This window comes from Hyperoodon ampullatus (assembly GCF_949752795.1).
Source record: "Hyperoodon ampullatus genome assembly, chromosome: 1".
NCBI lineage: Eukaryota > Metazoa > Chordata > Mammalia > Artiodactyla > Ziphiidae > Hyperoodon > Hyperoodon ampullatus.
This window is the reverse complement of record NC_136914.1, coordinates 197,793,261-197,807,892: the sequence shown is the minus strand read 5'-3', so window position 1 is coordinate 197,807,892 and position 14,632 is coordinate 197,793,261. Positions and strand designations below refer to the sequence as shown.

The 14,632-nt window shown below is 38.5% G+C and overlaps 1 protein-coding gene across 1 annotated transcript in view; it reads left to right on the top strand.

Annotated features, from left to right (window-relative positions):
- TM9SF3 (transmembrane 9 superfamily member 3) overlaps nt 1-14,632 on the top strand; it is a gene marked incomplete at both ends in the record, with an annotated part of 72,056 nt that overhangs the window by 10,462 nt on the left and 46,962 nt on the right. Inside the window, 3 exons of the mRNA XM_079698895.1 lie at nt 7,797-7,919; nt 10,277-10,437; nt 11,442-11,519. Coding sequence (XP_079555021.1) covers nt 7,797-7,919; nt 10,277-10,437; nt 11,442-11,519 — 362 coding nt within the window. The remainder of the gene's footprint in view (nt 1-7,796; nt 7,920-10,276; nt 10,438-11,441; nt 11,520-14,632) is intronic.

Genomic DNA, 14,632 nt, shown 5'->3' with positions numbered 1-14,632 from the left:
CTGATATTTTTAGCCTTTTGGGAGGAGAATGTGAAATGAGATATTTTAAAGATAATATTTTGAAGATAATGTTTAATTTTGATTTGTTAAATTCTATTCTTGTTTTTAGGATTTTTTTTTCTTACTGTTGTTGAAAATAGGTATACATATTTACATTTTTTCCTGTGTATTATTTCTTGGGGCTTAATTATAAAATTAAGTTGTAAATTTAAACCACAGTGGCATGGCTTATAACTTTATGAATTATTGTAAACATGCCCTGAGGCTTGTTTTAATTTAATGAGTTAATTTAAATATTTAATTACAGGTAAGGAGAAAAGTTAGACTAGAGTATGTGATCTTTGGGAACCTCAATACTGCATTTATTCACATACTCTCTCCTTTTCCATATTTGGTACACATTTCTAGTTTATTTAAAAGGAACCAGAGAGAAAACAGGCAAAAACCCCAAGTCTTACTTTGCTATGGACAGATTTCATCACTTGTTGCAATCTTCACTCTTATTTACTAAAGAAGAGTACTCATTCAGCTGTCTTAACCATTCTTTTATTAGTTTCTTGAGACTGAGATGGAAAGATTATTTAGACAGAGGGGTATGGTTTTCATGGGCTATAAAAGTGGGATTTATTTTCCTTTCAGACTAAACACCTTTAGATGAAAAGAATCAGGACTGGCCAGATGTTACTCCCTAAGAGTCGGCGGTTCCTTGGAGTCTTGTCAACTCTACACTCCATCATGGATATGCTGCTAAAGAAGCTGCCACGTTAAGTGGTCCAGATGCAATAGTAAATGCTGATTAGATTTCTCTTTCTCTTGCAGACCCTTGATTACCCCGTTCAAAGATAAAGTTGATCGTGCTTTGAAAAGTGTTTTGTGAGGTTTCCTGGTTGTTCTTTATAGTATCATAGAATTTTAAAGGTGGGATGCACCTTAGAGATTGTGTCATCTGATTTCCTGTTAGGGAGGCCCAAAGATGAATTACCCAAGGCGTATCACAGCATACTAATGCTGTGTGGAAACTTGAACCCTCTGGCTTTGTGTAAACTGTAGAAATATTTATATTGTTAATCTTTCATCCCTTAAGTATTTGATTTTTAAAGGTTCTTCTGAAGGCATATTCAAGTAAGAAAATAAAATTTTAGAAATATTGTGAAACTAGGAAAAACTATACACATACATACCCACTTATATGTGCATACACACAAACACACAACTTTTTTTTTTTTTAACCTAGTAGATTCTGTCAGGCTAAATGGATTAGTATGGTTTTGTAAAATGAAAGTCACTAAATAGACTATTTTAGGGAACTAGCAGTAGTTTTGAGTCTAATGTGGGATGCCTCAAAAGCTCCCTTTTGAGGTTTTATGCACAACTTTGTTTTTTTCTCCCTAAAAGTTTTTATACTATTGCTAGACAAAATGCTACATTGAGAACATTTAGACAAAATTAAATGAAAAGGGCAGACTTAAACTGGATATCTTTGAACCAGACCTGAAATCATTACCCTATAATTTTCAAGGGTACCTCCTAGAATATTGCCATTGTGGAGTGGAAAGAACATGTGCTTTAGAGTCAGAGAGACTTGATGCGTCTCAGCTCTACCTCTGCCTACCTATGTAGTCCTGGACAAAGTATTCAGTCTCTTTGATCTCATTGTCCTCATCTATGAAATGAGGGAAATAATATCCACTTGGTAGAATTGTCATGTTTAAATGAGATAGTGCATGTACATCATTTATCAAAGTTCCTGATAGTTTACATTCAAGAAATGGTTATTGTTATGAATACTAATAGCACATAGTATGTGTCTGTGCTTCCAACTTAATTTTGTATTAGCAATTATGAAATGTTAAATTAGTTTATTGAGTGTAGGATTTGATTTATCCTCAAGCTGCTGCACTAGCCTGCTGCGTAATTTAGCTGCTTCCACTGGGGCAGGGACAGTTGCATTCTTGTTCACTGTTGCATCCTTAGCTATCAAGACATGGTGAGCTCTTAATAAATTGTCCAGCACCTAGTTTGTGCCTACTTGTTCTTTATTATAATTGGTTCATTATGATCATTAGGTGATCTGGAATAGTAATTCCTAAGCAGGGGAGGTCACCACCCAGTCCCTTCCCTCTCATTTGAGAATTCTTGCAGTAAAATGAAGGATATTAATTGTTGAAAAGTTGACTTCTAGAGGATTCCTTCCTTCCATTTATTTTATTGATCTTCCCTTGAATTTTCTCTTCCGTGAATATTCCAACTTAACAGAGGGGTGAAATTATTTTATTAGTATTTCTTCTACTTCTCTAGAGTGAAATGGTAAGTTGAGAGTACTGCAGTTATGTAGATATGCCAAGGGCTGCTTAGAGCCTTATGTATTTCTAGTTCAGTGATTCTCAGTCTAGTCTGTTTTCATCCTCGAAATGAGCTTATGGAGGTGTATTATACCTATTTTTCAGTTGAGGAAGTTGGGGCCCAGAGGCTAAGTAACCTTGTCTAAGGATTCACAGATGGAAAGTGGCGGAGTGAGGATTTGAGCCCAGGCAGCCTAGCGTTAAGAGTTTGAGCTTTTAACTACTATGCGGTATTTCCCTCCAGATATCTGGCTGGGTAGTTAAGCCTGATTGCCAAAGGATGGGGAAGGGGCTTGGGAGGTGGCAGTTCTTTTCATTCAGCCTGAATGAAGATTTTTGCTTAAGGTGAACCCCACCCTGTTTCCAGTCCCTGGATTCTACTATTCCTGCTCTTCCTGATTCTGGAGCCTCTCTGCTGAAGTTCTTTAGGGGAAAGTGCCTCTGGTCTGCAGAGGGGAAGTTGAGGAGATTATTCATCTAGTTGTGTGATGGGTGCAGGAGGGGACCTAGGCATCCAACCTCTCCATAAACATATTTTTATACAGTTCCCCTATATGTTCAGCCCTACATCTGTCTCTCCTCTACCTTTCGACCTCTGTGGTGCCTCCAAGTTCTGAGTGTCTCCTGTGTTCTGTGACAACAATCCTGTTGTCCCTTCTGTTATGGTTTCCTCTGCCTTATTAGTCATTCACCGTCTTCCATTTCCCCAGCATTGATTGAAATCTTTTCTCACTGTCTTCTCCTCTTTTTGTCCTTGTGCGCCTACATCCTTTTTATTCCTTTATTGACATTTTAATGGAGTTTCAGGAGGTAAAAGACACTTGGTTAATCTTTCTTGTTTAATCGGAAGTCTGGGAACTTGATGCAATATTTTGTCCTATTGGTTCCAACTGAAGTGTTTTAGCTGGACCAAATAATTTGAATCTTGTATTGAATCTTGACTCTAGATATTTTGAATTCTTGGTATTAGCAATTTTTAAAACTTTGTGCTAACTGCAAATTTGATAAGCATGCTCTTTTTATAAGTTCTTATTTAAACCATTGCTAACATTGTTCTTTTCAGATTGACATCTGTCTTTTTTTTGTATGTGTATATATTTTTTCTGATTTTAACAGTGATACAGGATCAATGTACAGAATTTAGAAACTACAGAGAAGTGTAAAGAATATAAAAATCACCTGGATATAAATACCAGTAACAGTTTCTTCTTTCTTTCTGACCATCTTTACTTTCATCCACATTATTTAAAATTTTTAAATATTGGGTTCATGTTCCATATATGCTTTTTTAAAATGTATTTAATGAACACGTGTATAGTGTTTATTATGTGCTAGATACCGTTCTAAGCACTTGCTGGCTCGTTTAATAAGTTATGTATAAATTAGTTTTTACTCTTCTTTTTTTTCTACAACATCTTATCAGCTTATCCTCATATTGTTAATTACTCTGTTTACAATATATTTATATAGTATTCTATAACTTGATATTGTAATTTCTCCCCATTTCCCAATGACAAGATATTCATTGTTTTCTTCTTTCTTCCTTTTCTTCCTTGCTTTTGCTTTTTTTTTTCTGTTAGAAATAAGAATGCATTTGGCTATACTAGCACATAAGTATTTTAATGCATCTATGAATCTTTCACTAGGTTAAATTCTTAGAAGTAGAATTACTGAATCAAAGGGTATAATCATTTTTAAGGCAGTTCTTGATACGTGTTGCCAAATAGCCATCTAGAAAAAAAATTGTACAGTTTATACTGCCAGCCAGTTTGGTCAGTTAATCAATATTGGTTTATGTAGATGGTTGATTAATTAATGGTGAATATGCCAGTTTTTCCAGTCCTGTAAAAAGTTCATTCAGCAGTTTTGAGAGCTTACTGTATTCCAGAGCCCTGTGGTAGACTCTGGGTATACAAAGTTGAACCAGAAGCTCTGGTGTCAGGGGTCTGTGGACCTCTGGAATTGTACACTTAATTTTGAGTGATTGTGCATTTTGGGGGGGCAAGGGAGATATCACTTCCATTGGATTCTCAAAGGGGTGTGTGGCTCAAGAAAACTTAACACTGTGAATATATTGGCACTTTTCGTCCTTAAAACAACTCTGGGAAGGAGATAGCATAGATGTTATCTGTTTTACAGTTGAGGGACCTGAGGTTCACAGAGGTTAAGTGACTTGCTTATATTCACAGAGCTAGTAAGTAGTGGAACCCAGACTAAAACCCAAGTTTCTGCCCATTTCTCTATAGTTTGTCTATAGTGACTTCATGAGAAACTTTGCGAAGTGCTGCTGAATTTGAGGTAGAGTATTTCTGATTTTCCAGTTCAGTAATGCTGTTAAAAGAGAAACTAAACAAAGTAAGGCATGATATGTTCTTAGAGAACTCATGAATAATTGTCACATTCTTTTTTCAATGCTTTCACTGTCTATTTAGTTGTTAGTCTGGAGTGTTGTTGAGAATTGATGACAGACTTATTGGCATGTTGTTTCCAGAATCTACCCTTGCTTTCTGTTTGAAAAATCAGTATTGACATTTGCCACTTTATAACTTTGGTTCTCTTCTTTTTTCCCTCATAAAAAGTATCTGCATTGGTAAGATATTAATTGCATCCCCTTCAGGATTCATAGGTGTGTATTTCCTGTGAGAAGGGTATGCCCTATTGTAATTTTAAAGTAGTGATTTGTGGTAATAGATTTTCAGAGTGTTTTCCAGTCATATAGAATGCTGAGTGGTGGTTTGGTGTACTTAGGCACATTACATTCCTATCTTCAAAGCGGCTCCCTCCTGAGAGAAGTGCTTTTTCAATTGAGCAACCAGGCTCTTTAATTATTTTTGATGTTTGTATTTGCTTACATGCCTGCAAGAGGAATTTCATTAAAATATGACCAACCCAGGCCCTTATTATAGCCTTCCATAATGATGTTTTCTCTTTTACCACAACATTTCTTTTCTGGGTTTTGTATCAGTGTAAGATACTCTTCAAGACTTCTTTGTCAATCCTTCTGAGATACTCAGCTCAAAAATTTCATTTGTTTATATTGGCATTTTGTCCTTACACACAGACACACACACCATTCACACACAGATGCATGTATATGTGCATACTCTGATGTACTTAGTGACTTCCTTTGCCAAATAAATGGAAAATTATGTTCTTAAAATTTGTTAAAATATTTTATTTGTTTAATGCCTGCTCTGTGCAGCATACTGAAACAGGCATAGCTGGGGCCAAAAAGGTTATGATCAGTTATAGACATAGCTCTCAAGACCTAATGGTCTTTTTTTTTTTTTTTTTTTTTTTTGCGGTACGCGGGCCTCTCACTGCTGTGGCCACTCCCGCTGCAGAGCACAGGCTCCGGACGCGCAGGCTCAGCGGCCATGGCTCACGGGCCCAGCCGCTCCGCGGCAGGTGGGATCCTCCCAGACCGGGGCACGAACCCGTATCCCCTGCATCGGCAGGCGGACTCTCAACCACTGCGCCACCAGGGAAGCCCCCTAATGGTCTTTTTGAGGAGCTAAGATACTGGTGTGAGGTTGTGTGCGGTGTAGGCCTAGGTGCCATAGGAGATATGGAGAGAAAGCCACGGGACTTCAGTGAAGGGGGCAGGCTGTGTGGTGAGAGGAGTGAGGGTTGGGGAATCAGGGGTTACTCTGGGGGACAGGGTAGAGGCATGGGAAAGATTTTAGGATGGACATGTGAGGTGGGGTTTACTGCACAAACAACAAATCCGGAGGCCAAGGGAGCACAAGGTGTGTGGGAACTGCAGGTGGCTGAGTCTGGTTAGAGTATAGGGGGAGAGGATGGTGGAGAGTGGGGAAAGAGAGAGTTGAACTAAAGTTCAGACTGTAAGGAATCTTTTAAAAGCTTTATATACGGGTAAATGTCATATTGCATATCTCAGAACTTCATACTGCTGTATTGTTAATGACAGTTATCAGTGAATGTCTGATTGTGACAGCAAGGAATTTGGTGGCTTCGCAGAGGTAGCTGTGAGTCCTCCCACGCCACTGTGGCCATTCGCTGCTGCTCAACCTGGACCTTCCTTTGGTTCTTGCTCTCTCCTCTGTGGCTATAATTTCCTGCTGCCAGTTCTCCTAGCTCCTGCTGTAGTCATCCTTTGTAGTAATCTCTGTCTTAACTCTCCCTGCCTTCTCCTCTGCTCAGCCTCAGTTTTTGCCATTATGAAAACCCTAAATTTCTTGCTGCCTAAAAATGGCCTGGGTAGAAAGAAAGTATGTGTGGGAGCCATTGTTGTTCGATACAAAGCAGTTTTCTTCTCCCACTGGGATAGAGAATTTCCCTATCCCTCTTTCATGGGACTTCAGTGTTTCCTGCCATCTTTGGTTTTGTAGTTTTGGGGTGTCCACTCTGGGCTGAGCCATAATAAGCTATTCTCTCTGTTGAGAACTGGGGAAACATGTTGGTGGTGTCTGGAGTTATATGTCAGATTGTTATTCTCGTAGAAACAACTTTATAGATGGCTATTAATTATAGTTTGGCTGCAATTTATATTTAAGTTGTTTTAATGAACATTTGGGAAATTTAACATTGTTTCTTGGAGGAAGTTGTATTTCATGTTCTAAATAACCAATATTATAGTACAGGAGAACTTAAAAACAAACATCTGTGCTTTTTGTTGTTGTTGTTAAGATTGATTTCTCTTTTTTTTTCCCCTAGTTGCTTAAGTAACATACAAAAACAGTTCAGTCCTTTTGATGGACATCTAGAGTGCTTTTCAGATTTTGCTTTGTTTTATTTAGAAACTAATGGTCCTAAGCATATTTTTGAAAGGTTTATAAGTTAGAGACCATCTGAATATTATTTTCAGATAGGAGTATTTTTAAAAGCAGTCAAGAGTGGAAATGACTCATCTCCAGGGAACTTTTGGGTAATTTATAAACAGTGATGCCTGCTAGATAGAGGTTTGCCTTTTAATCTTCCGAATTATGAAGAGTCACTGGGATTCCTCATAGAATCTGTGGCCTCCAGTGACTTGCACTTCCAAGAATGTTCAAATGAATATTTTATCTCAGAGATCTCATAGCTAGAAATTGTTAGCTCTACTTAGGATCATATTCTTGAGTTTTTGTATAAAGTGAAAACTTTCCTATGTGTTTTAAGCTTTTTCATTTCTGTTTTTAAATCAGTTTATTCATTTTAAAGTTACTTTGTAAATGTTCTGTATGATTTTCTTTATATAAGAGATGCTTTCTTCACTTAGTAAGATAATCTTTGAAAGTAAAGATGATTAAAATTCTTTTATTGTGAACAATCTTAAACATACACAAAAAAGGAAAGAATTGTATACTGAATCCCTATATATATATATCACCGAGATTCAGCTATTATGAGTAGAAATTTTAACTTCAGGAAATGTTGGCTTTTTTGTGTGTTACTCTTCCTGTAACTATTTTGCCAATGAGTGTACTGATTTGCAATTTTTATTTTATGCAGATGATGTGATGCCAGCCACTTACTGTGAAATTGACTTAGATAAAGAAAAGAGAGATGCATTTGTGTATGCTATCAAAAATCACTACTGGTACCAGATGTACATAGATGACTTGCCAATATGGGGTAAGTATTGTATGTGATTTTTAAAGTTTGGGGAATATTTGCATAATAAGCAAGATTTATGTAATGCCTATTCAGGTGATTGTACACTGAATCACTAAATGTGTTTTCACCAGAATGATTTTAACATCAATTTTATGGTTTCCTGTTACTTGAAGGGTTTTTGACATTGTCAAACTTTACATGAAAATCCCTGAAAATATAACTTTTATACAGTGTAACTTTTCATATTCAAGAGGTCAAAAGGTGCTTTGAACAATCCGAAATATTCCCCCTCCCTCCATTTTTCTCACATCTTATTTTGACTTATTTTATCAAATAACAATCAAAGGGACTGAATAGGATTTTAAAGTTATATTCTGGCTTTGTCTCATGTAGCACTGTGGTAGTATGGTTTTTAGATATAATAGTCTCCTGAATGACTTGTTTTGCTAGTTCCTATGTTATTTTCCAAAAGTCTATTATGCTTAAAATTTTAAAAACTTTTTTATGTTTTATGTCCTTGTTCATCTGTGTTAATGGAGAGGAACAATGCAGTAGTTAATACCAACTTATTCATAATCCAAACATTGTTTGTGCTGGGCTTGATTAAATTACTTAATATGCAAAGCAAAGCCAGCTATCACAGCCAGCATGTTTGATCACATTTTTCTCTTAATGGCTTGTTGTTGTTGTTTTTGTTTTTTGGTCTTTGGACACTTGTTCTTATATATAAATAATATATAATTAATATTCTAATTCTTAAAGTTATTAGCAGACTACTGTATTCATGAGCAGCAAACTGAAAGACTGAACATATCAGCCCAGAGTTTAATATGGTACTAAGATGGAATTTATAAGAAAGCTAATCTCAAGATATAATTGTATGCATCGTCGTTACTGTGTTACATGTTAATTAGGTATAAATAGTAAGTGTTTCATGTAAATGACTGTAATTAGTATAATAGACATTTCTGTGATTGGCTCTGAGGGTAGTAGGAAGATATGCTGAATATTCGCTGAAGACTTCTGAGCCTGTAGTTTTAGGAGAACGCATTAATCTGGGTTTTCTCTTTTTTTGGTGAGAGAGCAAGTCTTTTGCATTGCTTACGGGTTTCATGTCTAGAACCTTAGGTTTTTTCTGTCATTTCTGTGGGCCTCCATGAGCAACATGGCAGCTGTGCTTCCCTGTCTTAACATAAATCTTTTTTAGCTCTGGGTTTCTGCCATGTTTAGGGCAGATACTTTTGGATGTCCTACAATGTCTGAACCATGGGAAACCCTGTCAAAAAAAATCTCTATCTGGCTTTTCTTGGGATAAAGGTTTCAGAGTCTTTTAAAAGTCATTTAGAGAATACTTTCCTATTTGGTATAATTATGTCTCCACCCTCAGAGTTTTCAGAGTAGATAGGTAAATAAACTTTGGTGAAATTAATTATTAGAAGGATTTTATTATCCCTCTACCACCTCAAACAAAGTGAAATTGTATTCCTTGAACTTGTACCAATTAGAGCAACTTTGGTTAATAAGCAAATAATTCTTAATAAGAAATGATCATTTTCTTCCCACTAATGCTTTTCATGAGTTGCACTGACCGTAGAGGGAAGGCCCAAGGAGTAACTTTTAGAGCCTAAGGCGCTAATGAATATATGGGCTTGGGTAGGGAACATTGGATAAATAGCTGACAGTATGAGGGCACAAGAGATAGATCCTCAGGTACTACCTACTCCCTTGTCCGGGTCTTCTCCTTCAGTATCCCAAATTGTGATCAAAATGATCATTTTAACTTTTGCCTCATTACCATTTATTTTCAACTCTCCTTTCATTTTGTTGACTTCCCAGAGATAAGTCCAATGCTTGAGGTATAAAGGGGAGGCATTTTAAGTTTTGGTACCCACTATACACATATGTGCAGCTTATTAGGAATGGGTTGATCATAGGTTATTAGAGAAAGTACTGGACTAGACCTCTGGAGACCTTGGTTTTAATTTTAGTTTGACCACGAACCTTGAGAACCTTGCCAGATAGTGATATAGTGCTCCCTGAAATTTTGAGATATTAAGGGATATAAACTACACAGTCATGATTATTACAATGAAGGTGATACTAATGACGGAGCATGAACTTTGAGGATCAAATTAGTGATAGGTTATGCTGAGCTGTGCATCACTTTTTTTACCATGATGTGAAAATAGTTTTGTGTTTGCCAAGTAGTTAACAAAGAGAAGTCCAGCCTGTACCTTTTCATTGTTCTAACCATGAGGAATAATGGTAGTATTGCTTTTTTATAAAAATTTTTTTTAATGAGCTTTTAGCTTCTAATGTATTTTAAATACTAAGTGATATTACATACCTTGTATGAAGTGTTATTTCTTTTGAAGGTATTGTTGGTGAAGCAGATGAAAATGGGGAAGATTACTATCTTTGGACCTATAAAAAACTTGAAATAGGTTTTAATGGAAATCGAATTGTTGATGTTAATCTAACTAGTGAAGGAAAAGTGAAACTGGTTCCCAATACTAAAATCCAGATGTCATATTCGGTAAGTATTAAAATAATTGTATACAGGAAGCAGTGTTTGTCACTTAATATCAACAATTAAGTATGTTTTACAACTTTAGTAATTGAAATTGTAGCTTGAAATGGGATGCAACAGAATATTATTAATGTATGTAAGTAAGCCTCCTAAAAGCAGGGAGGTTTACTTCAGGTCTGTAGTATTAGATACCTGTTATGCATTGGCAGGACCTACCATTTGCTTCAGCAAACTTTACCATTATAACTGGGCAGTTAGCTAACCCAGCCATGTGTTTTCATGGTTACTTTTTAGATTACATTACTCCTTGTTTCTCTTTCCTTTTTACTGTGCGGATTAAGAGATGATGCCATGTTGAAAATTTCTGGATGAGTATAGTTTACCATATTTTGCTTTGTCAGTTGGAATAAGATACTCCTGCAGAGTAAGAGCTTGTCAGAGCCCCTTGCAACTGTCAAGTTAATTCTGTTCTGTTAGGATTAAAAGTAGTGGAAAGAAGAGAAATCCGACGTAGGTAGCCTCTCTCTTTGGTGGTTTTTTTCCAGGTAACTGGAATGAATCCATTGCTAGTAGACAGTTTTGAAAGTTTTTCAAGCTTTGTGCATATGTACCTAGTGCAAATAATATTTGCATAACCGTAGTTATAAAGAAACATCATTGTAATAAAACTAATGCAATCTAAAGTCAAAGATGTACAGATTCTTATTTTATTTGGTCTGTTTAATTGAGTTATCACGTTTATGAGGTCAGAGAATGTAAGTCAGCAACAGTTAATAGTCCTTGAAAACTGAAATGATCCCTCTAAGTGATAAATTTTGTTAATACACAGAGAGGAAAGTTGGCTAGTTTTTTTTATCATGTATTTCAACTTCTCAAATTGGTAGTAACTTTCTACTATTTCTCTAGTATCTTATTCTAAGTGTGTAAATCTTTTCAAATTTTGCTCAGAGTTTTGTTATCAGATTATTGTTTACTGGCCTTGATTTTCAAATGAAGAAAATTTTTTTCAGGTAAAATGGAAAAAGTCAGATGTAAAATTTGAAGATCGATTTGACAAATACCTTGATCCATCCTTTTTTCAACACAGGGTAGGTAAATTGTGTATTTTAAGACGTTCAGTGTGTGCTTCAATCAGTTAAACAATGAGCATCTGCCACGTATAGGGCACTGTGCTAGGGCTGTGGATCTCAAAGATTTAACTAATGCTGATTTCAGATGTGAGCTGAGAGTCATAAGAGTGTTAGAGAGTTTTAGAGGAGCAGTCAAAAGCTCCCTTCATCATGCCTGGTTTAAACCAGTGAAGAGATACACAAGGAAGAATACAGCATATGGGAAGCCAAGATACCACTTTTATTGCTAATGAGGCTAATACTGGAGAATGTGGCTGTAACTGTGGTCAAGTGGCCTTCTTAATATTGAAACTCAGAATTGGAGAAACTTAACACACTCAGACAGTGCTGGACTGTTTCAAGTTTTCCTACCTAGGCGCCTGTGTGTGTAAAAATTACAGTGTGGAGAAACAGAGCAGAATGTATGCATCCTCTAGGAAGGAATGAATACAAGAGTGGAGTGATACCAGGAGTTTTTGCCAGGGGAAATCCTTCCACATACAAAGAAACACCAAGAATGGAAAGATGCCTCCCACCCCCCCACCTGCAGGTATACACTGGATCTCAGATCCTTAGTCTAGTGGTATTGCTGCTGGTTTTGTACAGATAGCTTTGGTTATTTTTAGCAAAAAACAGATTTTATTTTGGTGGTTCACTCCTTCAAGGATGGACCTGAAAAAACTACAAGGTATAAGGGGATATATCCATTCTTCTGACTTTCTTCCTGACTTGCCTCTTCTCTCTTTTGGACTGAAATCCTGAAGTTTATTAGTCACCAATTTTTGAGATGGCTTATAAGTTTTTTTTTGTCTCAGAGTTATATCATTGCAGCCAGTTTCCACCTTTAGACTCCACCAGAACCTGTTACTACTTCTAATCTTCTACGGGGTCCTAGGAGAAAAAAATGAAGCTGTTTGGGGTTTAGCCCCTACTGAAAGATTTAGTGTGCTACTCCTGGAGCTACGGTTCCCTCCCCCACCCTCCCAGGGCTTTTCCTCAGATTCAGCGCTCAGGCAGTCCTGAGCATGGTAGTCCATTTAAAGGTACAGGCACAAATAACTTCAAGTAGCATTTGAGAATATGAGGGCTTCCAACTGACATTCCCTACCAGAACACCTAGGTCTACTTGCTTCTAGTCTCATGGGGTAGTGACAGCTTGGTGGAAAGGCTGCCTTTCGGCATTTTCACTAGTAGAACTGTATACCATATATATATATATATATATATTTTTTTTTTGCATTACGCGGGCCTCTCACTGCTGTGGCCTCTCCCGTTGCGGAGCACAGGCTCCGGACGCGCAGGCTCAGCGGCCATGGCTCACGGGCCCAGCCGCTCCGCGGCACGCGGGATCCTCCCAGACCAGGGCACAAACCCGTGTCCCCCGCATCGGCAGGCGGACTCGCAACCACTGCGCCACCAGGGAAGCCCCATATATATATTTTTAAACAAATATTAATCGAGCACTTGCTGTGTGTCAAGCACTGTACTCAGTAAGTGGAATACATTAGAGAATGAATGTCAAAGATCCATGCCCTCTTGGAGCTTACATACTAGTGGGGGAGACATGCAGTAAACATAATAACTAAAATGTATAGTATGTTGAAAAATGTGTACGTGGAAAAATAAAAAAGAGCAGTTGGGTAAGAGTGCCGTGGGTAGAGCAAGTTGTAGTTTTGAGTACGGAGGACAGGGTACGCCTCCGAGATGGACTTTTTTTTTTTTTTTTTTTTTTTTTTTTTTTGTGGTACGCGGGCCTCTCACTGTTGTGGCCTCTCCCGTTGCGGAGCACAGGCTCCGGATGCACAGGCTCAGCAGCCATGGCTCACGGGCCCAGCCGCTCCGCGGTATATGGGATCCTCCCAGACCGGGGCACGAACCCGTATCCCCTGCATCGGCAGGCGGACTCTCAACCACTGCGCCACCAGGGAGGCCCCGAGATGGACTTTTGAGCAAAAGCTTGAAGGAGTTGAAGGAAATAAGGAACGTGGCCATCTGGAGAAAGAGTATTCCAGGCAGAAGCAACACCATGGAAAGGCCTGTTAGGTGGGAACATGCTTGGTGTGCTTGAGGAATAGCAAGGAGGCCCGTATGGCTGGGGCAGAGGGAGGGGACGAGAAGTGGGAGATGAAGTCCGAGAGGCAGCAGGAGCCAGATCATCCATGGCTGCTTTAAGGACTTGAAATGCAAAGGGGGCAGGATAGTGTTTTCAGCAGGGTAATGGCAGATCTGACTTCTTTTTAAAAAGGGTCTTTCAGGTTGTGATGTTGAAAATGGGTTGTGTGGGAAACGCGGAGTAGCAGGGTTACCACTGGAGAGGCTGTCGCATTAATGCAGATAAGAAGTAAATGTGGGGCTTCCCTGGTGGCGCAGTGGTTGAGAGTCCGCCTGCCGATGCAGGGGACGCGGGTGCGTGGCCCGGTCCGGGAAGATCCCACATGCCACGGGGCGGCTGGGCCCGTGAGCCTTGGCCTCTGAGCCTGCGCGTCCGGAGCCTGTGCTCCGCAACGGGAGAGGCCACGACAGTGAGAGGCCCGCGTACCGCAAAAAAAAAAAAAAAAAAGAAGTAAATGTGGCTCAGACCAAGGCATAGCAGTGGAGGTGGCGAGAAGACACCAGATTGTGAACGTATTTTGAAGGTAGAGCCAGCAAGATTTCCTGATGGATAGAAAGATAAAGAAGGTTTGAGAAAGACTCCACAGTTTTTGGCCTGAGCATCTATCAGAGTGGAGCTGCTGTCAGTGGGGTGGAAAAGCTGTATTTGGAGAGATGGAGGGGAAGATCAGAGTACAGTTTGGGACATGGTGGTTTTGAAGTGTCTGTAAGATATCCAGACAGAGATAATGACCAGCTAGTTGGATATATCAATCTGGAGTTCAAAAGAGAGGCCTACAAATTTTGTAGCCATTGGCATATAAATAGTATTTAAAGCTGCGAGACTGAATGCAATACCAAGGAAGAGTATGTACAAATAGAAGAGGACTAAGGACTGAGCCCTGGGAGCAGTCGTGTAAGTTCAGGGAGAAAAGGAGAAACCAGCTAAGGGCCCTGAGGAGATATTGGTAAGGTATGGGGCGAAAAAAAGATTGTATGGT